The sequence below is a fragment of the Mastacembelus armatus genome, chromosome 1 (assembly GCF_900324485.2).
Source record: "Mastacembelus armatus chromosome 1, fMasArm1.2, whole genome shotgun sequence".
Taxonomy (NCBI): domain Eukaryota; kingdom Metazoa; phylum Chordata; class Actinopteri; order Synbranchiformes; family Mastacembelidae; genus Mastacembelus; species Mastacembelus armatus.
The window spans coordinates 14,958,144-14,985,741 of NC_046633.1; the positions used below are offsets into that span (position 1 = coordinate 14,958,144).

General features: G+C 40.1%; 3 protein-coding genes across 7 annotated transcripts in view; 2 read left to right on the top strand and 1 right to left on the bottom strand.

The window, feature by feature from the left end:
- LOC113128549 (uncharacterized) overlaps window positions 1-572 on the top strand; it is a 28,656-nt gene extending 28,084 nt beyond the window's left edge. Inside the window, exon 10 of one of the 3 annotated variants that reach the window (XR_003295519.2) lies at window positions 293-421. Coding sequence is in view for 1 of the 3 variants with exons in the window: in XM_026303962.2 (XP_026159747.1) it covers window positions 293-466 (174 nt within the window). In the remaining 2 variants the exon portion in view is untranslated. Of the gene's footprint in view, window positions 1-292 lie in introns of all 3 variants that reach the window. The other 2 variants (XR_003295520.2, XM_026303962.2) reach the window with 2 other exon arrangements.
- Window positions 573-3,670: 3,098 nt separating this feature from the next.
- On the top strand, window positions 3,671-15,994 carry ppp1r12c (protein phosphatase 1, regulatory subunit 12C). Of its 2 annotated transcripts, none has more exons than XM_026302413.2 (20): window positions 3,671-4,007; window positions 4,883-5,057; window positions 5,158-5,288; window positions 6,096-6,214; window positions 6,412-6,571; window positions 6,738-6,882; window positions 7,086-7,160; window positions 7,263-7,342; window positions 7,965-8,077; window positions 8,177-8,244; window positions 9,431-9,561; window positions 9,745-9,832; window positions 10,648-10,765; window positions 11,476-11,591; window positions 12,491-12,543; window positions 13,380-13,419; window positions 13,564-13,677; window positions 14,103-14,153; window positions 14,322-14,372; window positions 14,767-15,994. In XM_026302413.2, the coding sequence occupies exons 1-20, from the start codon at window positions 3,808-3,810 to the stop codon at window positions 14,851-14,853; spliced, it is 2,115 nt and encodes a 704-aa protein (XP_026158198.1). In that variant the 5' UTR covers window positions 3,671-3,807; the 3' UTR covers window positions 14,854-15,994. The 2 variants fall into 2 exon arrangements, with proteins under 2 accessions (XP_026158198.1, XP_026158200.1); XM_026302415.1 differs by having other exon boundaries at window positions 3,808-4,007; window positions 13,564-13,668.
- A 423-nt stretch (window positions 15,995-16,417) lies between these two features.
- LOC113127711 (rho GDP-dissociation inhibitor 1-like) lies at window positions 16,418-27,591 on the bottom strand. Of its 2 annotated transcripts, none has more exons than XM_026302417.1 (6): window positions 27,472-27,591; window positions 23,283-23,471; window positions 21,843-21,926; window positions 19,163-19,239; window positions 18,721-18,784; window positions 16,418-18,392 (listed from the first exon to the last, which is right to left on the bottom strand). In XM_026302417.1, the coding sequence occupies exons 2-6, from the start codon at window positions 23,467-23,469 to the stop codon at window positions 18,193-18,195; spliced, it is 612 nt and encodes a 203-aa protein (XP_026158202.1). In that variant the 5' UTR covers window positions 23,470-23,471; window positions 27,472-27,591; the 3' UTR covers window positions 16,418-18,192. The 2 variants fall into 2 exon arrangements, with proteins under 2 accessions (XP_026158202.1, XP_026158201.1); XM_026302416.1 differs by having other exon boundaries at window positions 23,277-23,471.
- Window positions 27,592-27,598: the final 7 nt, after the last annotated feature.

The window sequence follows — 27,598 nt, forward strand, 5'->3', positions numbered from 1 at the left end:
ACGCTTCTTTACAACTGAAATCATTGTAAAGATACTGTACCTATGTACTACGTGTATCACTCCTGTAAATTCACTGGTATTTATGCTTGAAGATCTATACAAGCACAGGTCACAATAATATCATCATTTTACAAACAACTGAAATTCAATCTCAACTGAATACAGTATTCATAATTTAGTGGCTTAGATTTTTCTATTTCGAGTCTCATTTTGTAATTAGGTGTAAGAGGATGCATTTTTAGCTGCTCACTTCTGTGATACTTCCTGATGCCCAGATATGGTTGTCCTTCAGCATCACCATTCCACTCAAGTCATGTCTGTGCGTGGATATGCCACCAACCAGCATGCTATACTTCTCAACCAGACGGAAGCCTGGTGTGGTCTTGCGTGTGCCAGCCAATTCTCCATGCCATCCTCCCACCATGGCCATTTCTTGGAGCTGACAGCAACGGGTGGCGATGCCTGAGGCCCGGGCCAGGCAGTTAAGAGCCGGCCTTTCCCCAAGGAGGAGGCACCTTGCTGATCCTCTCACCACAGCAGTCAATGTGACAGCATCTGGACCTGCAGTGGTAAAACACCAAAGAGGAATGAAATCAAACAATACCGAGAAAATTGGCAGTGTTAGTAACAGTGAATAAAACAAAACTAGTATTAAGCTCTTCCACTCATTACTACATGAGTTCATGAGGCATGCCCAGTCTTGACATAAACCTTCATTCAAATTAAATCTAAACACTCAAATATGATTATATATTTGATCTGTAAACCGCAATGGGATAGTTTTCCCCGGGTTTCCAGATTTAACAGCTGGGAAGCATATAGTAAAAATACATGTCATATTGGTTTTACTTTTTAACAATATCTTTAAGGTTTTGTTTTAGTTGTATTTTTTTAGTTAGTCTCATTTTAATGAGATTTGCTTTATTGTTTTGTTGTTATTTAATGGATCCTGTTTGACAGTTATCTGGGGATTTTGTACTTCTTGGTAAGGAATAAAATGTGCAGTGCCTACCAATTTTAGCTCCCTCCTGGTAAATCCAGTCGACAGTGCAGCCGACCTCAGTGAAAACCGCTGTGAAGAAGGGGGACCCTGCCAGGATGCTGTGTGGTGTTTTACACAGCAGCCTTGCCTCGACTTCTTGTGACCCCACACACACCCCAGCAGGATCTAAGTTCGGTGTGTCCTCTGCTAGCCACTCTCGTGCCAGCCGGGTTAGGGTGTGAGGTGGGATTGCATGTGCTGCGGTGTGTTTGTGTGGAGACATTCTGAAACATTCATGCATGAACAACATGTGTAATTTGCTGTTTCAGACTGGACATGAAAGTGGAATTGAAAGCACATAATGAAATCAAATTGTTTTGGAGTTGCTTTCTTGTGTTGCAGGTACTGTTATCCAGAACATTCTGGGCCATGGGAGATAGCAATTTAAAGTTATGTGATAGATTTGCAATGTTTTTAATCACTTTTTCCATAAGGGAATGCAGGAGTTGCAGAAAAGCAACAACTGTAACATCAAGAACTGTCACTGTCACAGACTTGACACATGAGATGCAGGTGAAAATACATAATAGAGATCGTTTTCATCTAATCAGTTTTTGACCATGTGTGAATAAATGAATGTAAAAGCTTGTCCTCTTTGCAGGGCAAGAGTGCTCTTTCTCCTACACCTCTGTCAAAACATCGTTTGAGGAATATCTTTTGGAAGAATGCTGCTCTTCCCACCAGTACAGAGAAATCAGTGTCATAAACTACTACAAGAATAACAAGTGATGTAGTCCAAGATTGTAACAGCACTAATAAACACAAGTAAAATATATTTACTTACTTCAGTCAGTGGCTCTCTCTTTTTTTTTTTTTTTTTTTTTTTGCTGGTCATGCACTGTTGAGTGGTAGTGCTCTACACACAGAGTCCCGGGGAAAATGTGACATGGAATTTGACCCTGTGTACAAGTTGGAATGTTTACATGCTAGCTCAGAGTTAGCATTGCTGATTTACAATTGATTGTTTTAAACAAGCCTGATTGCTACACCACTGAGGCCAGTGTGCATTTCTGGAAAGATGAGCTGATGATAAATTCAAGGTTTAAAAGCCATAAAGCAGGGTGCATAAAATGCTGTAGGCCTGCAAACCCTCAGACCATACATAAAAAAATAACATGCAATTCTTAGAGGTATAATATGTGTAATTGTCATCTGTGGCACTTTTTATACAAGCCTACACCCACCTGTTTCTTAAAGTTGATTTCATCTGGGTATTTTGGGCAAGGCCTGCATCTCTTCTGCTAACCCAGAGCGCCTCAGAGGGTGTGGTGGCCATCAGCAGTGTACAAACCACAGAAACAGGACTTATTGCAACATTTACCACACTAAGAAGCAAATAAATAAATAAATAAAAAATGAGTTGAGCAGTGCTAAATGAAGGCATGCTTGGCAAAGGAGGAGGAATTACATTGCGTGTACTGCCCTAAGACACAAAGCAAATTTAACCTTAGAAAAAATGCATTCTATTTGTTGCTTACTGTCATCTTTGGCTGGTTGTGCTGTTGCCACATGAGGAAGCAAACAGGAAGAACTTTGCACATAAATGCTTTCAATATCCCAAGGCTTCAAAATTTACATTAGACCAATAATTGAAAAAATCTGGCACAGGGTTCTAATAAGGCGCAATTTATTAAAGGTATAGAAGCTGTAACCAATGGCTTTATTCATGTTTAATGAATAATTTGTAAGAAATTACAAGCCATAATAAAAAAGAATGTTTTGGTTGAGAAAGTTGTGAAAAACACATTTTTCTAGCCTTTATCCTCCCTATCATAGATTTTTTTTTTTTTTTTTTGCATTTTAGTGCTTTATCTCATCAGGAAACTTTCCAATGAGCTGTGACCTCTGACCAGAGTATCTGACTTCTGCTGATGATGCAACAGACAGCGAAGAGAAGATTTCAAACAGGAACTTTCAAACTTGTGACTTTTAATGACAATTGTAAATTAGAGAAATTACAAGCATGTAAATGACTCATCAGCCAGAGAGATGTTTTACTAAGACTGCAGTCCAAGGGTTTGTTCTTATTAAAGGATAGGTTGACAGTTGTTGAAGTCTAGCTTAAAACAATATTTAGACGGCCACATGGACAATAAAACAGGACTCTTTTGCTTTATTCATTCATCCTGTTCATACTGGCCATCAACAGATCACTTCTTAATGACCATTCAATGTAAGTGAAGGGTGAAAAAAATGTACAGCCCTACAGAAATGATCAACCACTCATACCTAACCATCAAGCCACATTGCTGCCCAGTCACATATTAGCATATATCAATTTTAGAATGTATTTTAACACAAAGGCCTGTGGATTTTCTTCCCTATTACTTACATTGAAATTGGATTTAGGAATTTTCATCAGCATTCATCAAAGAGGAGGAGTTTTTATCTAAAGCAACCAAAAACCTTTGCAGTGTTCATATGGACACCTGTGAACCCATTTTAATGACGAATACCTGAAATATAATACAGCCATTGGTTTCAATTTTTCTGAATAACCACATTAACAGGAAGTTCAGTATTATTGTATGTACATGAAACCACATCACCATTTCCTCTCCAAACCCTAGTACGAAACAAAACAGCAGCCATCTTTGGACGGGGCTGCGCAACGCTGCGCGGTCCTGACGCCCACGGGCACGAGCAGAGGCTTCCTCCGGCATCAGAGCAAGAAGCAGGAAGTGAAAGAATACACATGGAGGGTGTGTCTTTCCTTGCTCCTAGACGCTTTCTTTTTAAAAACACAGTCCTCCTCGTATAGATAAATGGGGGACTCGGCGAGGACCAAGCGGCGGGAGCAGTTAAAACGCTGGGCCGGCTCCTGCACCGACAAAGCGTCGGCCGTGCCCAGGCGGAGGTGGCGGGGCGATGCCGAAGATACAACAGGGGAGCCCGAGGCCGAACTCAGCGACCGGCCGAGGGACGAGCTAGTGAGAGATGAAATCAGTCCCCTCCTCAAACGACGGTAAGAAAATGTTTGTGTTCAGTGGCTACACAGTAACACCCAGCCGACAGCCAGCTCGGCCCCAACATCTGTGCTAACATAGGAATGAAGTGGGTGGACAACATGTCAGCATTTGTAGGACAGGAGTTGTGTTGATGCTAGCCTGAGCTAAGCAGCAAGCACTGTAGGTCTTCTTCTAACATTGACTTTGCTCATACAGTTTTTGCTGTCGCACATATGATTTTGAGTCCTAGATTACATTTGCCAAGAATGCAAGCAGAGGTCATCCTGTTTCTAAGATGACACTTTGCCCTATATTACCCAATGTTAGGATGACTGTATTACCCTAATGTGGATGATCCATCTGCCCTAAATGCAGCAGCAGTTTGAATACTGGCTATGAAAAGCCTTTATTTATGATGACATCAACTGAATTAGCCAAGAGCACTTGAGCCATCAAGTGTCTTTGAGTCAGTGTTGGTACAGGTGATCATTTGTGTGACAGCCCCAAAGAAACTGCAATTTCAGAAAACCCCAAGTTAAAGGATTATAGTTGCAGTACATGCATTGCCACCAAATCCCATGAAAAGTTCAAAAGTACTGATGAAGCACTCTCACAGTAAGAATTTTCTGTCTATCAAAAGCCTGACAAATCTTATTTCTTACCACGGTCTTCCACCTGTGTCCAAAAATGTATATTATAAACGTATAATGTTGCTTGATGGTGTGCTCACTTTTTCCTACAGGATTAATGAACTCTGCTATAAGGTGTTTATTTTGTAAATGCTGTATATAAAAACCACCTATTCTACAATGATTTGTCATCTTAAAGTGGCAAACCAGCAGCAGCGACTAACCAATCGAATCACCGAACTGCCTGTGTGCCCTGTATTTAGGAAAAGGGTGAGGTTTGACAAGGCTGCAGAGTTCCTTGCTGCCTGTGCCAGTGGAGACACGGAGGAGGCCAAGGCAATGCTTAAAGAAGCCAAAGATGCCAAAAGTAGAAATGGGGAGGATGTGGAAGAAATTATCAACTGTTCTAATGCTGATGGAATCACTGCTCTCCACCAGGTAAGGCAGTTTCTCCTTCTGAGTTTTCACTTAAATTATTAGCCACTGAAAAAAAAACATTTGCATCTGTATTATTTTCACTTCTGTTTCTTGCACACAGGCCTGCATAGATGGCAGCATGGAGATGGTGACCTTCCTTTTGAAGCATGGTGCCAAAGTGAACAAGGTTGACAGTGAAGGATGGACACCGCTGCATGTCGCTGCCTCCTGCGGCCATCCTGAAATTGCAGAGTGTGTAGCATTTGTCTCTCCGGGTAGTAGAATATGTCAGTGTAACAGCTGATAGAGTACTCTACCACTGTGTGGATGTTAGAGTGCAGCGTGGGTGCCAGAGCATTTCTCTATTCAACAATACTAACATTGTTGCCGTGTTTGTCAGGGTGACAAGTCAGCTAAGGCATGAGTGGGCTAGTCTGGCATACAAATGCATGCAAACCAAAAGATTAAAGAATTGAAGAATTTGTTTTGCATGGTCTTTTTTTTTTTGAGCAGCATGGTGGCTGAGTGGTTAGCACTGTTACCTCACAGCAAGAAGGTCGTGGGTTCGCATCCCGGCCTTTCTGTGTGGAGTTTGCATGTTCTCCCTGTGCTTGCGTGGGTTTACTCCGGGTACTCCGGTTTCCTCCCACAGTCCAAAAACATGCATGTCAGGTTGATTGGTGACTCTAAAATTGCCCGTAGGAGTGAGTGTGAGTGTGTGAGGTTGTCTGTCTTTGTGTGTCTATATGTGGCCCTGCGACAGACTGGTGACCTGTCTAGGGTGTACCCCTGCCTTCCACCCGAGAGAGAGCTGGGATAGGCTCCAGTGGATCCCCGTGACCCTGAACAGGAAAAAGCGGGTATAGAAGATGGATGGATGGTCTTTTTTTTCCTTTTTTTGAAAAATGCCTTTTGGGCAAGCTTTTCAAGAGTTAACATATTTGCACCTGAAAACAGAGTCAATGACAGGAATAGGTGGTCTGTTAAAGGTAGGGCTGTTATGTAGACTTTGCAAATGCTTCTGCAGTTTTCACACTTTGTCTTTGTTTATTTGGTCAGTTTCCTCCTGCAGCAAGGTGCGTCTCTCTCTGCTGTGAACTGTGATGGTGATGTTCCTCTGGACATTGCTTCAGATGAAACCACTGAGTCCCTTATTCAGGATTACACTATGAGACAGGGTGAGTAATATTTTTTAAGAACTCTGCACGCCTTTCCAAAAAATGTTTGTGCTTAATAAAAGGTCTTTGTTTCTTTTTAGTGTATATTCTGTTGCATTAACAGTAAATGTTTTTGCACCCTCACTCAATGTGCACACTTACACTGGGCACACAGATACAACAAGGGCTACATGTTGACATTTTCTGTTTGTCTCCAGGTGTGGACGTAGAGGCAGCTAAGCGGCTGGAGGAGGAACAGATCATGATGGATGCCAGAGCCTGGCTGACTGAAGGCGTACCTGCCAGCGTACACCACCCTAGGACTGGGGCCACCCCACTGCATGTGGCTGCAGCCAAGGGCTACCTAGAGGCCCTGAAGTAACTCTATAACTAAAATGCCATATTTATTTTCTTTGCCTAGAATTAAATAGCCAGAGGAAAACCTAGTCATCCAGGCCATTGTTGTTTTGTGTATATTTGGTTTACATTGTCTCATAAAGTTCCTCCTGCTCTGCCGTTGACACCTTGCTCTTGTGTTCTCCAGGATACTGTGTCAGTGTGGGCTGGATGTGTCAGCTATGGATTTTGATGGCTGGACGCCTCTCCATGCAGCTGCACATTGGGGTCAGGGGGAGGCCTGTCGCATTCTGGCTGAACAGCTGTGCAATATGGAGGTCCGCAGCAATGCGGTGAGCCCCAAAAAATAATGGAAACTTTTCTATCTAGCTATCATATGAGTGTCTTCAAATTCAAGCATGTTATTTCATTTATATAAAGAGCATGTGTCATGACAGAATGTTGTGTTTTTCATGAGAGCATTATACTGTAAATCTAATGTCACTAATGTTTTCCAGTTTATTTGCATTTAATGATTAGGTTTTAAATTCTGCAGGGTCAGACACCGTTTGATGTAGCTGATGAGAGTGTTGAGGAGCTGCTGGAGGAGTTATCTAAAAAACAAGCCAATGTGAGAATGTGTTTTTCTGGAATTATATGCGTTTACCTTGTGTAATTTGGAAAGGTTGTTGTCTTGATTACTGGCTGCTGTGTCTTTCTCTTTCTCCATCAGTGGCGTAATGAAAGGTCCATATTAGACAAGCAAAACCAACAAGGCTCGACTGCTGCAAATGCACAAAATAAGCGGCGGAGGTTAGTATTATATGTAACTTATCCTGAATTAAGTATATTCTTCCTGGAAACACTAAAGGCAGTCTCCCCTGACAGTTATTAAGCCTCAACTATGGATGGGCAATCATTTTTGAATATTCAAATAGTTATTAAATAAAAAAATCTAATATTTTATGTGACTATTTTTTGTCTTAAACTTAGAATTGCTGTTTTCCTTTGCTATTTACCAGCACCTTGAAATAACGCAATTATGAATTCAATGCATCGTTTTACTACAGCGCCAAATAGCAGAAACATGTAATGCAAGCTCTGCCAGGTTAAGTTAGGACATCACAACTCTGCACAGCCATTTGAAGGCGAGGCGTCCAGCAGGAGGTGGGATGCAGTCAACAGATCAACACTCAAACAGCTTTGTCACCCAAAGAAGTTGCAGAGCAAACAATGGCCCTCATCCCAAAGATGACAGCCAAGGGCATGCTGCCTATTGGATTGATCTAGTGGGAGGGTTTTTGTAGTTTGATGGCACCTGTTCAGCCACAGTATACAGTTAAAGGTGATGTGCAAACAGAGCCGAAAGCCTTGGACAGTATTACTCTATGAGGTCTCTCACCGTCAACATCTGTCCCTTTTTTTATGCTTCCAGGAGCTCCGTGTGCAGGATGAGCAGTAAGGACAAGATGAACGTGCAAGACCAGTCTAAAGAGAGGGGCGTTACAGGAGAGCTGGAGCTGAGCGAGGAGAAAGATAGTAGTCCTGGTAAACCAGTTGCTGTCTAGTGGTCTGACTGTGAGCGCTATGTTCTTGGTAATAAGTGTCATTTGCTCATTCTAAAAGACTCTGGTTCTCTTTTCCCAGAAAGCTCCATCGTGTCTAGTCCGGACACTGAGAGTGTGACCACATCTATAGCCAGCCCTGCTGATAAGGTAAAAATGGCAGAACATAAATAAAATTTCAGTGTGTAATATTTAGAGAAATCTATTGGAATCTAATGGAATATAGTGACCTGAAATATGTTGTCATTAATGTGTAATCACTGGAAAATACAAGCCATTGCATTTTCTTAATCTTAGAATGACCCTTTTAAATCTACATAGGGAGGAGTTCTCCTTTCATGCAATTTGTTGAGTTTAAGTTTGTTGTTTTTTTTAAGTATATTGTTACATTATTCACAATGACACTCATAACTGCACAATTCACATCAGCTGACAAAAGTGCTGATATCATTTGGCCAATGAAGAGAAGAGAGAAGTTCAAAGTATTCATCCATCCATTTTCTATACCCGCTTATTCTGTAACCAGGGTCACAGGGAACTGCTGGAGCCTATCCCAGCTCTCTTTGGGTGAAAGGCAGGGGTACACCCTGGACAGGTCACCAGTCCATCACAGGGCCACATAGAGACACACAACCTCACACACTCACACTCACTCCTATGGGCAATTTAGAGTCACCAATCAACCTGACATACATGTTTTTGGACTGTGGGAGGAAACCAGAGTACCTGGAGAAAACCCACACAAGCACAGGGAGAACATTCAAACTCCACATAGAAAGGCCGGGTTGCGAACCCAGAACCTTCTTGGTGTGAGGCAACAATGCTAACCACTCATCCACCTTGCTTGCAAAGTAATCATGGATCACATATTCAAATAATGACAGATTTTTTTTTTTTTTTTTTTTAATGTGAGGAGTGTCAGACGAAGTGTCAAGCCACGTGTCCTACTTCTCACTCGGGTTGCCTGAATGCCGACACTCACTCTAAACTTTGTTTCAGCTGTAAAATTAATGTAAATATAGACATATAAGTCGCACTACAAGCTAGAGGAGTAAAAGAAGTGTGACTTCCTTTCCTAGTCCGGAAAATACAGTAATCTGAATGTTTGATTCCAGATAGCATTTCAACAGCACCTGATGAAGACATGTCAAAACCTCAGATGTGGAGGCTTTAGGCTGAACTAAAGCATGTCAACTAAAAAGATTAACTTCAACATTATGCAGACACTATTTAAAATTTCCCCACCAGGGTGATAATTCCAAATATTGAAGTAGCAAGAGCTAATAAAAATGAAGATGGTCCTCTGGTCTTTTTTCTCTTCTCTGATGTTCTTCAGACACCAGAGGAGAAAGAGATGGAGGAGAAGGAGCAAGACAAGGCAAACCGCACAGCTAGAGTTCAGCCTACTCCTCAGACAAGGGATGCCACAGCTGAGAGTCCAAACAACCTCAACTCTGACAAGCGCAAGTGAGAAAACAACAACAAAAAAACACACTCATATTCAGTGTATCGTATCACTTTAATTATGCTACTTTCTTTAATACAGTTTTAAAGTGTTAATTTTCTTTTTACAATTTCAAATGGCTACATGTGCATAAAATGGTTCAAATATATATACAATATATCATTTTTGGATGTGTATGCGTCTAGGTTCCAGGCTCCAGTCAGAGATGAAGAGTCTGAGTCCCAGAGGAAAGCTCGCTCTCGCCGCTTGCGCCAGTCTCGCCGCTCCACACAGGTACTGATTACTACTCACAGGCAGAAGGGTATAGACTGAATGCATTTTTTATTCACACATTTATTAGTCACACATTGTTCAGTTTTGGGTATTTTTATTGAATGACATGGATCTGGAGTCTGTATTGTACTTAATATTTTTTTTTATTTTACAGCCACAACCTTTTTACATAAATGCACATTGCTGTTTCTGTTTACATATGATCAGAAAGATAGATATTCAGACAACCGCTATTTTTGTCCCCTTCTTGACGTAACAATCCCAATTAGGGCTGCAACAACTAATGGATAAAAATTGAATATATGTACATACTTGCTGAGCTGCAGAGAGAAATGTTCAAGTGTATGTCTGAAAACATGTCACTTCGTCAGGGTTAATGCACCACTCACTTTTGCTTTAAATGTGAAATTTTAGTAAACAACTGACCTTATAATTTAATAAAATTTAAAATGTTTTTAAATGTCAAGTTTTTTTTTTGATTATACGTGTAGTAAACTCTTGTTTAAGGTTAATATTTTGACAAGAAAATTGAAAACAGACTTCTTTTTATATATATACTTTTTTTTTAAAGTCAGATTAATTGAGAACATAATCAACTGATGTATTGATTTTTAATATAGTCATTCTTTGCAACCCTAATCTCAAGCATTTGTGCAACTACTGTAAATGCAGCAGACAAACATTTTACACACCTACTAAAGTATAACTTGGTGCACCGCATCAGTATGTACTGTGGAAAAGTCGCACCTTTTCATAATGAAACTAATAGCACCATGAGGTGTCTTAGTGGTTTTGCCTTTGCTCTGTGCTGGCAGGGTGTGACACTAACAGACCTGAAAGAAGCAGAGAAGACTGTGACTCAAGCTGCAGAACCTCTGTCTAGCAACATCCAGCATGTCAGCCCCATTGTCACTGTCACACCTGCTGAAAGGGGTGAGTGAAAATGCAGCTCTACAAAATAAGTTGTTCTTTGCCACAGCAAGTTGTGGTTTCCAAAATTCACTACATACTCATACTGTTGTGTACGTGTTCATGACCTCTTCCTGCACTCCACTCTACCTTTTTTTTTTTTGTTTGTTTGTTTTTTTTTTGTTGTTGTTATTTTTTTCATAGGGAACTAAGCAGTTCCTCATCTGGTACTGCATGTCGCTGAGTCACACCATGTTTTCACTAATAGGTCTGTTAGCTCAGTAAACTCACCGGGTCAATTTTCAAAATTAACCTGCTGGAACATTAACTGAACAAAGCCGAGCTGAACGCATTGGACCCAGACCTCAACATGTAGTTAAATGGCTGACCCTAAAAAAATAACAAAGGAACATGTAGAACGTAATCGAGCTTAGAACAGTTATGAAGTGAGATACAGCCTTGGTGAAACGACCTGTCAAACCCCTGCTTTCTATACAAGCTGTATACAGTCAGGGAGAGCACTAAAAGTTGTGGTTGGACTAAGCCTGCAGCTTACAGAGGACATAAGCATATAAAACAGCTGACATGCCCACTCTGCCTGCAGTGGAAGCCGAGTGCTGCACACACACACGCACACACGCACAGTGCTGCCCGCTGTCAAAGGACATTGTAAAATTGTAGTAAAATTGCCCCATACCCAAAGAGTATTTTCTGTCTGAAATCTTGTGTTTCAGATACAGACCCGGTGAAACAGATGGAGCCAGAGGCAGAGAAGCGTCTGGGAGTGAAGGACAGGAGGCGAGGGAGGAGGGAGAGACGCTCCACTGGCATCGTTCACCTGGGAGGAGAGGTAAGAAACAGCCATAAATCTTCACAAACATGACAGAGTTCATCACCAATTAGGCAGAAGATTTGGCTTAAGCCATGGAGAGGTTTGTTTCACACATAGTAGGCACTTTTATTTTTTCACTGAATAATGCATCTTAAAAAGCTTTACCTGCTGGTAGTCATAATTATCTCAGCAAACTGTACAGGAGGATTTGCTTTACATCATATATAGTAAATGAAATGAAAATTGGGCTATGTACTGTTGGCTGTACAAAAGTAGAAATTTGAATATTTTACTATAGGTTTGAGGACATCACTGTTGACCAGTATTATATTATATGAATATAATATAATATAATACTGGTCAATATATTATCTGTATCAGTATTGTAAAACAAGCAGAAATACACTATATATGACACTAACATATTGTCCAACAACACTAACAATTTAATAAGAAGTAAAAGAAAAGGCTGATGGTTAAAGCCGTCTGCTCTATCCACTCACCCCAACCGTTCGAGGCAGATGGCCGCCCAAACTGAGCCCGGTTCTGCTGGAGGTTTTTTCTTCCGTTAAAGGGAGTTTTTTCCTCTCCACTGTCGCCAAGTGCTTGCTCATAAGGGATTTGTTGGGGTTTTAGTTTTAGTTTTTGTAAAGTGCCTTGAGATGATTTGTATTGTGATTTGGCGCTATACAAATAAAATTGAATTGAATTGAATTGAACTAAAGGTTTCATGGGTAAAAGTGTCATATTTAGTGAAACAACATTTTAGATATGTAGAGACTGTAGACATCTTTGAACATGGAATTTACAGTATTTACAGTATGTGAAACGACCTGTCCTGCTGTGTTATTTTACATAGACGTACTTGTTCATTGACAAGCTATGCAGCTGAAAATGTGAACTTTATGTTTTTCAAGAATGAAGAAGAGGACGGTAATTTAGACGACACAAACGGTAACAGCTATTCAATGTAAGTGTCACTGCTATGATTCTTGTGTATTTCATTGAAATTCCTTTGTTTTTTTTGTTTTTTTTAAATTTCACATATTGCAAAGACGAGCAAGGCAAGTTTATTTACATAGGCAAAAATGTAAATAAAACAGTAAAATATAGATTGGAAATAGAATAAAAAATTAACTTAAAATAAAATTAGAAGAGAACGAGTGCAGATAAAACGCTTTCAGTTGTCCTATACCGAGCTTAAAGGAAAAGTTTTTAGCTTGGACATAAACATTGTCAGAGTTGAGGCTTGTCTAGCATCACCAGGAAGACTATTGCAGATTTTAGCTGCGTAGAACTGAAACGCTACTTCTCTCTGTTTAGTCCTGACTCTGGGCACGAGCAGAAGGCCTGCCCCCATCTCATAGTTCGAGATGGTTCATATGGCACCAAAATGTCTTGAGATGTACTGTGGTGCTGAGCCTCAAAGAGACCTATACACAAGCAGTGCTGTGTATAGTCTATTCTCAGTCTATTCTCTGAACAAAATTTAAAAAAAAAAAAAAACCCAGAATAATTCTCTGTTCTTTTTTTTTTTTTTGTATGCATTCATTCTACTTTCCCATTTCCTCTAAACAAAGATGGATGGAGGTTATGACTTATGTTGCCTAAAAAATTGTGATTTTGAGCTGTGCACAGTGGGGAATTTGTGTGTTCGCCTACTTGTCTTCCATGAATGGGTTAACAAAATGGTAGTTTTTATTTCCTGAATGTAAAAGCAAAGGGCAGATTTATATTTGTATATTTCTGTGGGGGTGTGGAGGAGTCCCTGGCAGGACTTTAAAGGTCTCTTATGTGTGTCTGCAGTGTGAGTCAACTGGGAGACTTGTCTGCTGACTACAGGACGGTACGTGTATAGATCATGCAAAACACATCGACAAAACACACCAGAGAGCTCTAGAGAGAAGTGAACAGAAATCATGTGCACATATGGGGCTTTGATCTTCAGGTTGTTGACAGTTTGTGTTGTGTTGTGTGTCCATGCATATAGCTGTACTTTAGGGTACTGCAGGAGAACCTGTCTCTGAAGGACAAGCTACAGGAGATGGAGCTGCTGCTCAGCCAAAACAAAGTGGAGCTGGAGAGACTCCGACAGGTTCGGCAGGTTTGCTGCTGTCTCTGACCTTTAAGGCTGTGTGTGATGTTATGAGCAGAGGGATGCTATGTGGGTGTTGACATTTAAGTCAGCCATAGCAAGGACAGCATGCAGATTCAGGCAGCAGCGGAAACCACCCTTTGATTCATTGAGTCAATGATTTATTCATTAATGATTTTTTTTTTTTTTAGCTTCTGCAGATTTTTAAATATGAACTTTAAAAAGCATACATCTTTTACAAGTTATAGAAGTGTCATTTACAAATTTCATATTACACTTTAATTTTTGGGTTGTTTCGTTGCCATTTGCTGTCACGTCTTGAGTCTGCAGAATGTTCTTTTGAATTTCTTTGATTCAGTCTCCCCTATAGTTGTTGTAGCAGTTTGTAGTAATTTTGATGACTATGATAAATGAACACTGTTTCACTCTGACAGAGTCAAGAGAGCAGCACAGACAGACCGGCTCTGTTGGAACTGGAGAGATTTGTGAGTCCGCTTTATTCCAGCAGCAAACCACAAATACAACGTATAAGATAATGAGCAGATGTTAAGAGCTCTACACATTTAGTAGTACATGAAGCCAAGCTGTTAGAAACACAGCAAGAACCTGGATCTTATTTATATTAATACATATGTTTTTCACACATTTTACAGGAGAAGTTGGCCCTCCAGAGGAAAGCAATAGAACTAGAGGATGAGCTGAAGGTACTGTAAATGTTTACTTCAATTTTAACTACTAATGTAGCATAACTTATGTTACAGTGGGCATATCAGCTATGTAAGCAGTATTGCTGTCAGAAACGTATAGTGACACTTTTAAAGTAATATTTTAAAGGGTTGAGGGTATTATATGTTTCATTATAGGTGTTTCTCAGGTAGCCTGGTTCACATGATTGAGTACATTCTGTAGATTTCTAAGCAGAAATTAGTTTATTTATTTCTTTGACAGGAAAATGACATCGGTTGAGGATAAAGCAAGTAGGCAGCAGTGTAGAATGTCCTGTTAACTATGTTGTGAAATATATGAGGAGCTGCACTGAAGAAATAAGAGCACCAGAACAAGCTGTGCTACTGTTATATTTTAATAATATTTCTGTAGGTTCTGGGGGATCTCCGAGCAGACAACCAGAGGCTCAAGGATGAGAACGCCGCCCTCATTCGAGTCATCAGCAAACTCTCAAGATGAACTAAAAAAAAGACCCTACATGGATATAAAGTATTTTCCTTCACCCCACTCACAAGACAAAAACCAGGTAGAGAGATGCAGCATCAAACATCTGCAAAGCACATTCAACTGTAACTGGAACAACATTTAGAAATCAGGGTTATTAGCCAGTGTTTGGGCCTTTTATTTTGGCACATCTACTGTATAACAAGCTGAACTGCACCTCCTGTGGACTGATGGGATGTTCGTGTTCACATCCACTTTTATATTAAGTTTATATTGTTGTATTTTTTAACTGGAATATTTTATGTGCTTTGCTTCTTGGATCCTTTGTATGAATTCCGTATTAAGAAACTTAAAGCCATGCACAGTGAGAGCTCACAGTAATGTTTGAGTTAGCTTTCTTTTTCTCTGAAAGTGAAGAGAAATAAAGAAACAGACATGTTAGGGGGGTGGTTACTAGAAAAAGACAAAAAAAAAAAAAAAAAAAAAAAAAGACGTACATGTGCCAAAAACCACTCCCAGTTTTGCATGCCATTTGGGGAAAACTCAAATTGGTCATTGTTTCTCAGGATGAGCCATGAATCGATACTGTCCGTTTAGGCCAACCGCTGTAAAGGTAGACCAGATTTGCATGCTCATCTCTCCCTGCGCCTCTGAATGTATATTTAATATGTATATTTTATGTGCAGGGGCCATCTGTCCTGACAGTGATGGAAAAGTGTAGTCGTGGTCACTGTTGTATGAAGGACAGACAGTCTTGGGTGCTAATCATGAACGTCAGACCCAGCTCATGTTCTAGCGGATTTTTACAGAAAGTATTTGTGACAAACATCGGAGCTTTCAAGAGAGTATGAAACACATGCTCTATTCTTAGTACTGTAAGTTGGTAGTAATTTCACTTTGCCATTTTGACTGGACGCTTCTGAAAGCAAGAGCCCCTAAGCTAAGTATTCACCCTGTGACGGACAGCTGTTATTGTTCAACAGACAGGCCAGATGGGTCAACTTCAGAATGTTTACTCTATAGTTTTAAAGAAAAAACTTGCATGTCAAATAGCATTTTGATGCTGTGCCTTTCAATATGCATTTGTAAAGTAATATTTCTATTTTGCTTTGGCAAATGTACACGTTAAGTATAAACAGAGTATGGGCATAAATTATTAAGGTTCTGCTTTTTTTCTTTGTGACCATTTTCTTTTTAGAAATCGCCAGAGCCTTTTTTTTAAGTTGATACAACAGTAAAATTCTTGTAAACATTTTGTCATTTGAGTGTGAAGCTGTTGATACATATTTGTAAATATTATCTAATGGTGGATTTAGTGGGAACATGTAGGTTGTGGTGCAGTACCAAAATGCTTTACTTTCTAAATATTTTGAGATCATCTTAAAAACATTTGAAACTCTATGGTCTGCTCACCAGAGAGCACTGTAACGTTTCAGCTGTGAAAATGTCCCAGTCTAGTTAATATCTCTAACTTTGTATAAATGTTGTATAAGATGTGGTGTTGGCCTTGAACAGTCATGCTTGTCCAGGTAAATACATTACTCCAACTTGGTTAAATACCACAATATTAGAGGACAAGTTGAGCAAAATCTTTATTGACTGAGAAGAGCAATCACAAATGATGATAGAATATACAACCCCACCAGCATGCCAGCATTTTCATAGAAACTGTACAATGTGAAGGAATGTATGGAGCAAGAAAACATAGTTATCAACATCATAAGAGACAAAACAAAAAAAAAGTTTTACATCCATATGTTCTGGTACAGTACAAGCTGACGTCAATTTAATGTTAGCGATCAGTGTTTTAAAACCCTCCTCTCATTAAATACTGAGCATGTTTCTCTCGTAGTGTCACGTCATGCTTCATGTGACTGATGTCTCTTTCTGAGAGAGTCAAGGGATAGAAATGCTGAAGGCCTGGTCAGTTTTCTCTTCAGTGTCAGCATCTGTCTGTGGATGAGCCCAGACACCATCGAGGTCTCAGGCAGCAGCAGACGGTGCCGGGCTCAGCCTCCTCCTGTGCTTTCTCTGCTATGACTCCTCCACACTTGGGATCTCCTGACTGTAGGATAAAGTTACGAAGCAATTTAAATGGACGGGGAAGGGGAATGATGTACATTAAGGCAAAGGGGAAAGAAGAAATTAAAAAAAAAAGAAAAAAAGACATGTTTGTTGCTGTTTTCCTCTACATGATCATAGTTGGTACTAAGGCCTCAAGGCTAAAAGAAACAAGAGTGCTAATACTGGTTTTCACTGGGTTTGGTTTCTTTTCTCCAATTCTGAACATTCAGTCCCCAACCAGCTCCAAGGTAAGTTTATTCTGGGGGGCAGTGGGCGTGTGCAGACCTGCATCTGAGTAACCTGTATAAACTCTCCACTACAACAGGGCTACATATTAGTTGGTAGCGAGAATAAGCCCTTGATATACAGAATACTTGATAGCAAGCACTGCTCGTACACACAAGGCATGCTAAATAGACATTAAGAAGTTCAGACATTAGTTGACACATAAGGCAGCTTTTTTTGACCCTTATACTTTTACTCCCTTAATGACTTTGGCCCGAGTCCCCATTTAAATGGGAGTGGGCGAGTACATTTATGGAAGGGAGGGAGGCGCTGTGGAGCAGCTTTGAGTGATTTGTTTTTACAAGGCAGGTACTGGTAAATATATCAAAAGACAGCAAGCAAGTAGGCAAGCAAAAAAATGCAGAATTGTAGCACAAGGGAGTAAGTGGATGTGGTGGGGCCTGCTATGAACACAACAGCTGATTAACAGTGATGTGAATACAATCACATTACACAACCATTGATACAATTATATAAAAAAGGCAAACAAAACTTGATTGTACAGTTGCTTTTCCACATGTACGTCATACTGAGAGAGGAAGACACCATCCTGGAGAGGTGAAAGGCAGGGTTAATCTCTTCAAGCAGCGAAAACAACAGGACAAAAGAAAAGAAGAGGGCTGGGGTGTGAGGGAGTAGTGTGCTACATGGCACAGCTCAGTGGGGGTGGATGAGTGATGGCAGGTTGGTGAACAGAGGTGACTCACGTGCAACCAATGAAACATTTGGCCAGGTAGGAAGGTGATGGACGGACTGATGGAGAGAGCTGGGGGCTGCTGCTACTGCTGCTGCTACTGGTGATGACAGAGGTGGGAGGAATGCAGGGGTGTTGAGACAGCGAGGCTTGAACTAAGGCATGAGGCATGAGCATGAAATGCACAACAAAGGAAAAACAAAGAAGGCTGAAATGGACACAGGGCAGGGATGTGGGGACTGGCTGAGGGATGTGCAGGGCTGAGGGACGTTGATTCCTTCGCCGCCCTCCCCCAAGCACAAAGGCCTCTTTTAGTCTTTCCAGTCTTTCTTGATGTTGAGGTTCCACTCCCAGGAAAGGTGGTCGTGCTTGTCATCATCGGTAAACTTGGACTTGATGACGTAGTTGCCGCGGGCTAGCACACCTTTAGGAGCCTCCTCCATTGTGGTCAGGAAGTCATATTCAGTGGGACGGGGCCCATAGCTGCCCACCATGTATTCCGATTTGTCAACTGTTAACAAATGAAAAAGGACAGTTAGAAGTTGCATTTGTGTACAACAGGGACCAGTAATTACTCTGTGTGTGGACTTTCTCCTTCAAATTACTAAAAGTTCCAGGGCTCCCAGGTGAAATGGAGATGCTTCTTCACTTGACTGGATTTGAAAAATAATGAGATTAAGATTGTTGCTGGTATTTCCACATGCTTAACTGACAACTCAACATTCAGCTGTGCCACTTTTCAGCAAGAGCTCCATTCCAGTCACTGCAGCCAACAAAGTGAAAAACTGGAGTATTTCTTAACATAGTTTTAAACAGGTCAAGAGAATTTGTTCACTCACTCTTCATTCCTTTCCTGTATGTGTGCTGCACATACTTCAGACCTGAAACAATCTCCTTGTTCACCTAAAGAAACAAACATTGTTCAAGACAATTGCCAAAACAACACTATATTTTATTAAATAGATTCAATCTTTAGAAACACTTGAGGGAAAATGGCTTGTATAAAATTTTTTAAAAAATTAATTTATTTAAACAGAGAAAACCCACATGGAGTGTTATTTGTATTTCTGACTGTCTTTTTGGTATTTCACATTTTTTCTGCTGAGACTTGCTAGACATATTCAGTCTCAGGAAGCAGCAAGGTACTTTCACAATTATTAAGTAATGAGTGGAAGCCAATATTTTTAAGCTGTGCCTTAATGGCAGCATTTAACAACGACAGAGACAGTGACACAATCAAACCGTTTTACTGTATTTAGCTCTAGCTACAGTTGCTCTCACCTTAAAGCTGATCTTTATTTTGTATTCAACCCCCTCCTTCAGAACAAAGGCCTGCTTTTTAAAGGATTCCAGGTCTCCTATAAGAAACCAAAAGGGAAAAATGATGCACAATTCATCTTGGTTAGAGCAAAGTGGTCATTAGGAGACTCCAGGACAAGCAACTTTAATTTTTTCTTGCCCAGTAATTCCTGCCATTTGTCAACTATACCAGTCTCCTCTAACTATAGCTTGTTCAGATATCAGAATCTGATCACATGTTTTTCAGGAATTGATTAAATGTTTGCTGTCATGTGTCAGTCCACCATCCATTTCATTTGATTGGCCAATAAAATGGGAAGCTCTTCATCTGTCTTGTTTGGCTTCAGAGAGAATAATGAACTGTCAGTGATTAGTAATAGGAAACCCTTCAGGGACTACAAAGTGCTTCACAAGGAAACTTAAAGGAGCGCTGACAGACATTTCATTTAATATGTAACACACATCACTAGCGTGAAGAACATATATGTGAGAGTGTTTGACACAGGCTGCTGTAACTGTAAATGTGACTGGGCTGTATCACTACAGGGACCCTGACACCTGCACTTACCTGATAAACCAGAGTCCATAAACTGACAACTGTCACTTCCAAAACCGCATGTCATAGTAATCCTATGTGAGTTAACTGTGGGCTACAAGCCGAATGTTGTTTTTTTTTTTTATCTCTATTTGTTTTTGTTTGTGTCACACACACTGACACCATTAAAAGGTATGCTGTTTGCAATGTATCCATGGACAAATATCACTGTATAGAATTTTGATAGTTAAGAAAATTTTAAAATGTGATGAGCCTGGAGTGATAAGTGTCTTTTTTTATGCTTTCTGTTTTTTAATATATAAAACTGCCTCTTCTGTTGCTTCTCTTCCATAGCAGCTTAACAGGAAACACTGTCTAGAGAAAAACAAAGACTTTGTCCTCCATCACTTTAACAGAAAATGGGCATGGTCAGTAGAAACAGGAGAAATGACTACAGCCAACAAAACCTGTGAAATGTTCATCTACCAATCACATGCCCATTTATGGCAGGGAAGAGAGGCAGCTGTTGCACTGTGTTCACTGTATGTGTTTGAAATGACAATAAAAGTTGTTGACTTCTGTATTTGCATTGAAGCTGTAGAGAACTAAATTATATTACAACCATGATAAGAATACATTTAGGTCCCACTGGCCTCTAAAAGTATTTGGTAGCCCCTTGGGTGCTGACCATGTGGTTTGTCTGTAGTTCCCAGACCTCTAACATCAGGCTTTTGATTTGAGCTTTAGTTCCTGGATGTTTGCTGATACGTGCTCTACTCTTCCAAACACCAGATGGGTTTGTTATACAGAGGCTGCTCTGATTCCTTTACTGGAACTGATCATACACCCTGACTAGCTTTGTGTGACTCATTCCCATCAGGCTTTTACTGCAACTTTAGCAAGAGAAAGATGCATTTGACCCAAAAACAAAGTTTCATTCTATTTAAAATCTCTCTTTTTCTATACAACTGTTCAGCAATTTCAGTCATTCAGGTGACTTTGGGGGTTTGTTGGCTCCATTATTATATGCATTCAAAGGCAACCCAACACAAAAGCCCTGAAAAAAATGCTCTTACGTGTAGCTCAATGTTAACAGTGTGCAAAAGGATTCAACCATATGAACACTGCTGAAAGCACTATACTGAGGGGTGGAATAGAGCCTTTAAAAGAATAAATCCAGAAGAGATATTTTGAGATACTGGGGCATTTTATCTGCAATAAGATTGCAGGACCTAGATTCAGTCTTGCTTTCAGCCCGCCAAAAAAAGTCATGTTTCTGATGTACTACTTTCTCATGGCCAAGCAACTCTCTGAGTGAAAAGTTAGGCATAAGACAAAGTGGGTGCACCAAGGCAGCTAAACAACCAACAGAAACTGTTTTCAGTTTTTCCATCTCTGTCTGTAGTTGTCTTTGCCAACAAAAATGTTCTTGTGTTGAAAAGCTGACCTTTTTTCAGGATGTTTTTTTTTACCTAATCAATACTGATTATAATATTTACAATATAAGCTGAATATCATTATCACAAAAGGATAATTTGTAACTTTCAAAATCCTACAATCTCAAAATCTGAATAGTTTGGAATTTTTTGTAGAGTGGCCAGACATTGGTTTTCAGCTAACAAAGTAAGAGAATTAAGAGTGATGCGGGGATAGGGAGTCACAGGACAGACTGTTCTGGAAGGATAAAATCGAGACAGAATCTAGGGCACGAGCAGTGAGAGGCAGAAGGTCTTAACTACTAGAACATCACTGGGAATATTCTAAGTCCATTTTTACAGCCATCAGCCAAACAGAGAAAAAAATCCAGTCTGTGTACCTCATCTGTAGCTTTCCACCTCTGCAGGCGATCAGTGAATTACATGTTAGCTACAGCATGGCATGCACAGATTAAAAGTGATTTGTAAGTAGTACAGAGATGCTATGTTTGACTGGGACAAATATAGTTCCTTGCTGGTTTTTTTTTTTTTTTTTTTTTTTTTGCATATTGTGGAATTAAAGAGGAAGATTCTGTGTGTATGTGTTGATTCTGGCTGTTCACTCAAGACTTGTTGGACTATGAATATTTGGAGCTTTCAATGGCTTTTCATTAAAAATCTCAATTGTGTTGTATAAACCAGTCTGACTCACCTTGCAGGTCCAGAACCAGGGGGCTTGGAGCACTTTCACAGACCAGAGACATCCCGGTCACCTGAACATTGGGAGTATTAGGATCTGAGATGGATAGAAACAGACATTTCAGTACAGATAAAGACATTCTTAAACACATTTTCCTGCTCTGCAGATGTGTGTAGGATGCTGGTGTACATCAGGATGGCAGGCAAAAAAGTGTTGGTGTCTACAATTACTGTACAGGTATATGCTGTGACAACACCTATGTAGAAGCGTGAGGACAAGAGTTTTAGAGTGACCTACACATCACACATACCATAAGAAGCAGGCATCTGAATGCAATGACTCAGGGGAGCTGAAATCAGGGCAGCACTGCTGTAGTTGGGACAACCTCTGCATTAATTAAACTTCAGATTGTTCTCAGTCCCAACCAAGAAACCAATTTTCAATCAAAGCTGTATTACTGATTATCATGGGTTCAAGTTATTTGATAAATTCTAGGTCCCAGGCAGTTGTGAGCACACACACACACACACGCACACGCACACACACACACACACACACACACACTGAATACACACTACTCCCTGTGGCAGTCACATTTAGCTTGCATGATTTGGGGGGAAAAAAAACAAAAAAACAACCCATATTGAAGCTCAGCCTTTTATCAGTGGTATAGTATCAGGCTTTGCTTTTCTGTTCATCCCAAATGCAAATGTAAAGCTTACAAATGCTGTGACACAAACTAGCCGTCAAATCTCTTCATGCCACCATTTATAGTATTCGCATTTGCTGAAAGATACTTTGTGACTTGGTAAACGGACTTTTATAACATCCTTTACACTCAAGTGCACTCAAAGCACTTTACCCTATTTACCCCCACACAATAATATATTAATAAGTATATTAATAATATACATAATATTATTTTACTTGACCTTCACCTATTTCCCTGCAGAGATTATACACAATAGTAAGAATTCCAGTACAAGGGATGTCGAGATTAATAATGAACAACTATTAATAGTTGAAGATAATCTAGACTTTGCTTGCGTGCACAGGAATTCCTACTACTGTGTGGATTTATTGTCCTGCTCCAGTTGGGCACTGTTGTCAGGAAACATCTGGGCACAGCATTAGTATTATTTGATTTAGAAGAAATTGTACAAATTGTTCTGTCATACCAAAGCAGTAGACATGCAGTCATGGCAAAATTAAGGATGTATATGTGCATTTATTTTACCAGTCACTTTTTGCCATCCATCTTTCCACAATTTCACTGATTCTGCAGTTACCCCATGTACAAATTAAATGTTCAAATTCTTTGCAAGTCTTTGTTTCCTGCCCTCTTCCCCAGCAAAAGCTCCTATGAAGGGGTATACTGGTCAACTATTATAGACCATCACTAATTTCTGGTTTCTTTCCTTTCTTGACCTCTAAAAACACACACACCATTACCAGTTTCAGTGACCCCGGAGCCAAGCAGCGCTTCCTTATATTTGCGTAAGCTCTCATCATCTTTATCCAGCTCGTGGATCTCCTTCACTGATTTCTGGGCCGGGGGCTTGTAGTTCACCGGTTCTGGCTCCTCGTTTTCGGCTGCAATGGCTGCTAGCTGCTCCGGAGTCACCTCATCCTCAGCCATGTCTGAAGACAGTGAGTGCAGGAGGAGAAAAAATGGTGGGTGAATGTTAGAGAAGGCAGAGCAGATGGGTTTTGACAAACAAACAAAAAAAGAGGATTCTTCTTGAATTCCTAATGGAAACGTGCCTCTTGGAGGAAAAGTTGAGAAACACTGGAGGTGACCACAGAATATGATGGAAAGTCTCCAGCCTACTGCATCTGTAGCTGCTCAGGAGTAGTGCTGATAAGGCAGCAGCAGCAGTGTTTAATTCTGCTGATGACCTAACTCTGCTGTGTGATATCATCACAACACATTTCTCTGAAATAAGATCAACACCACTACGAAAGTCACGAACGAGACGTTATGCATCACATTATATGGAGCTTGTACCTGAGGGGTGGACGAGGGGCTTTCACGGGGCCAGACATTATTTAGATCACAGGCAAATTTTTAAAAATCTAATTAATAGTCAGGTGTTTCTCTGTCAGGCTCTTGTTCCTTCTATGGAGCAAGTTCATTACATTGTATAGCACATTTTTAAAAACTAAAAAAATATCGTTCTATTTTTTTTTTAGCAAGATGCCTATGGAGTTTCCTGCTAAATCTAAACTAAAAGCATATAAAACACCCATTAGAGAAGTATGGAAGACTCAAAAGAAAAATAAGCATTTTCAATAAATGTTAAAGAGGAAAGGGTTAAAGGTTCATATGATAGCAAAAAAACCTGTGTGTTTATCCTGGATTTGCATATGGCAGAATCATCCCTTGCTAAGGGAGATAGTGTTGGAAACATTGGCTCATACACAATTGGTAACAAAAGACGGAAGTGCTCTGTTTTGCCAAAGACTTAAAATTCATATTAGGGCCATCCAACATGCAGTACTAAACAGCCACTAGAGTCCCTGGTTAAGATTCAAACAACGCGGTGTAGACACCTCACATATTGTGATTTCTGTCAGTTGCTTAAAGTTACACCCTCCTGCAACATCTTAGTGATCGCTGTTTATCTTTGGTCACATTAGTGCATCAATTTTAAAACTGCAAATAATTAAAGCAAGACTTTGAGCACATAAGTGAAACCTTGAGAGTAGCTCTGTGCACAACACTAAGTTGCAGCAATGTGGAAAAAACAGCAGAGTAAATAAAGGATGTAAACTCTTTGGTCATTTGCAGTCTAATCATTCAGAGTAGTGCCAAAAATGCAGCTATCCGGCTGGCCTGAACAAATGGTATTGTGGGCCTGTGTAAGACCTACAGAGAACAGATACATCAGAGGACATTTGGCATCCCTGAAGAGCTGAAACTATTAGTCATTTTTAAGCAAAAATGACACACAAATTGAGAAATTGCTGCTTTATTATCAATGTAAATTTAACATTGGATTTGTTGGGCTTTGGATGCTTGGTAAGACAAAACAGGTCAATTATGATGGTGGTTTTTACTCTTTTCAAAACATTTAATAATAAATGTAATAATAAAGCATTAAATTTAAATTACTAGCAGATTAATTGATAATGAATTTTTTTTAAGCATTAATGTGCAACTCCTTTGATAATCAATTAATCCCCAAGTCATTTTCTGTGATATTAAACTAAATATCTTTAGGTTTTAGATTGTTGGTCTGACAAAACAAGTACTTGTAATTTGTCATCTTTCTCTTTGCAAAACTGTGATGGGCAACTCTCACAATTTTATGACATTATAGAAACAAAACAATAACCTGATTAATCAATGAATTAGTTGTAAACATGCATTTGGCTAAACTGAAACATAATTATTTAAGGCAAATTTTACCTTCATATCCACCAAACAGCTGTCAGGCCATAATAAAGCTTCAACATTTATCAGTTTGCACAGCACAGCAACCAGAACCACTGAGGGATTTAAATGCTTTCTGCAGCCAGCCTTCCAGCCACAGCACACATGACAGCGATTAAGAAAGTTTTAGCACATAATAATAGGGGTATACAACTAATTCTATATGTAACAAAAAATATCCATTACTGATCAACATTGCAAAATTTCAATATGGAAGCAAACCCACCAGTGAAACATTCAGCAATACTAACAAACATTCAGTCAACATCTATTTAGATGAACTGTCATTAATACATTATTATGTAGATACTGGCAGTGACCTGCCTATCTGGACAGGTCAGGAGAGAGGTTGGAGGAATATCTGTAAGCACTACAGCAGTGAACTCTAGCACACTAAGCAGCTTTAGTTTAAAAGCACCTGAGCACAGGTTAAAATCTAAAACCTGCAAAATTTCCCCTTTTTCTACCTTACTATACCAGACTACACACAAATTTTAACACATGAGGGAAGCAATACTAGGCGACTAAATCGTAGCTTGGAAAGCACCAGCAAAATGCTGTAATTGCCATTAGAGTCAAATGTATACTCTAGTGTTTGGCAGAGGTCTGTCTCTTTAAATGATAATCTAACATGAGATTTTCAGATCAAATGTAAACACATTTTATTAGAAGCAAGTTCTCTGGTACATAAAAAGAATATGCCTTTAAACATCATTCAACCTCTATGGAAATGACTTTGTAGACACAGAAGAGGAGGGGTCATATAACACCACAGAGGACCAAAGGACCCCAAAATCTTTTTTATTGAACATTCCCTTGATCTTGAAATGCAATCCATAGTTTTACATAACTAAATTTGATTCATCCACAAGAGCTAAAATTTAGATCAAGGCTGTTTGTAATGACAGGAGAAATGGCGGGGGAGGAGGGGGCTTCAGAGTGAAGGCATTATGCAACTGCTGGCCTCAAACCCTTTGTGACTGACAAAAATCAAGAGGTTCCTCTTCCCTTCTCTTTAGGTGGAGACTTCCTGCACATGGCTGCAGTATCAGGACACTGGTCTTTAAGAAAGATGTTTATGGACATTTCTGTTTTCTATGACATGCCACTTAAAATTCATTGAAGGAAGTATTGATTTCTTGATCATTCTGCTCTTAGTGATGATATGTGCTCTATTTCTACAGTTCAAAATGTTCACAGGGACAAGATGTTGACTATAAGTAATGTAAGAGTTATCAAGCACTGTCATGGAAGACATCAACACAAAGACATTTTAGGGTTGCAATGAAACACAATATGACAGACCCACCCCACCCAGCTGGAGGGGGAGAATCAGACTTTAGCTAGCAAACTGCTCACTGAAAAAGACAATGCTCGAAACCTCTTCTTCACACAGAAGAAGTGCACAGGAGGCTGGAGCCTGACAGACTAGGAGCCTCACTGAAGTTTACCTCTTCTGTCTGCCTGCCCTCTTCTGGGTAGATCTATTTTGGTATTAAACAATAACAAAGCATAGCAGACAGGCACTAACTTCCAGTCTTTCTCAACCTCTGTTGGCCTAACTCAGAGATAATTCCCTGCATTAATGAGACAGGTGTAAACAAAGGCAGTGAGAAAATATGATGTTCTGCCATTGTGATTACTGTTCCTTTGTGGCTCATAGTTGCAAATGAACAGCATCTAAAAATCAGTGTAACCGAATAAACCAATGTTTCCTGTAAAGGTGCGAGTTGTAATGATACGAGCTTTTGGGAATTATACAGGTGTACAGGTGTGCCAAGACTGCTGTGAAGAGGTGCCGTGGACCCCATAGCGATAAAACAATAACATTAACTTACAGGTCATGACTGTGACAGCTAGCTAGCTAACAGCACCACTGTAGACTGCTGTGTTTTCAGAAACCGGCTAACCTATGGCTTCTGACAGCCTGCCAAAGTAGCGGCAATGCACCGTTTGGAGCTGGCCTGTTATTAGACGCATTCGTTTTAAACAATGCGGCTGAACTTTTCTTGGCGCCGGCCCTCTCTCCTACAGGGTGGGACTGACTGGAGACAAGTGGCTAGCTGCTTTGCTGGGAACAATTGAGCCAAGCTAATCAGAGCATGTGGCTAATATCAGCCTGACAAGTTATCATTAGCGACGTGCTTTGAACACAACCACTCTAACAACTGTGTCATCAAATGCCTGAGAACTGAAGAGACTTACCGTTATATTAAATGCAGCAGTGCCTTTGCAGTAAGTGCGTTTGTTGCTCTGCGCTTCTGTGCAAGTATGGCGAATAAGGGAACGACCCCGCCCCGTGCGCATGGCCTGTGCGCATGGCCCGTACGCC

Coding starts and splice junctions, on each gene's coding strand:
- ppp1r12c (XM_026302413.2), top strand. CDS start 3,808: ATGGGGGACTCGGCGAGGACCAAGCGGCGGGAGCAGTTAAAACGCTGG. Junction 8,078..8,176: donor GGAGAAAGATAGTAGTCCTG/GTAAACCAGTTG, acceptor CTCTTTTCCCAG/AAAGCTCCATCGTGTCTAGT. Junction 8,245..9,430: donor TAGCCAGCCCTGCTGATAAG/GTAAAAATGGCA, acceptor GATGTTCTTCAG/ACACCAGAGGAGAAAGAGAT.
- LOC113127711 (XM_026302416.1), bottom strand. CDS start 23,469: ATGGCTGAGGATGAGGTGACTCCGGAGCAGCTAGCAGCCATTGCAGCC. Junction 21,927..23,276: donor GGTCACTGAAACTGGTAATG/GTGTGTGTGTTT, acceptor TATCCATCTCAG/ATCCTAATACTCCCAATGTT. Junction 18,393..18,720: donor ATACAGGAAAGGAATGAAGA/GTGAGTGAACAA, acceptor ATTTGTTAACAG/TTGACAAATCGGAATACATG.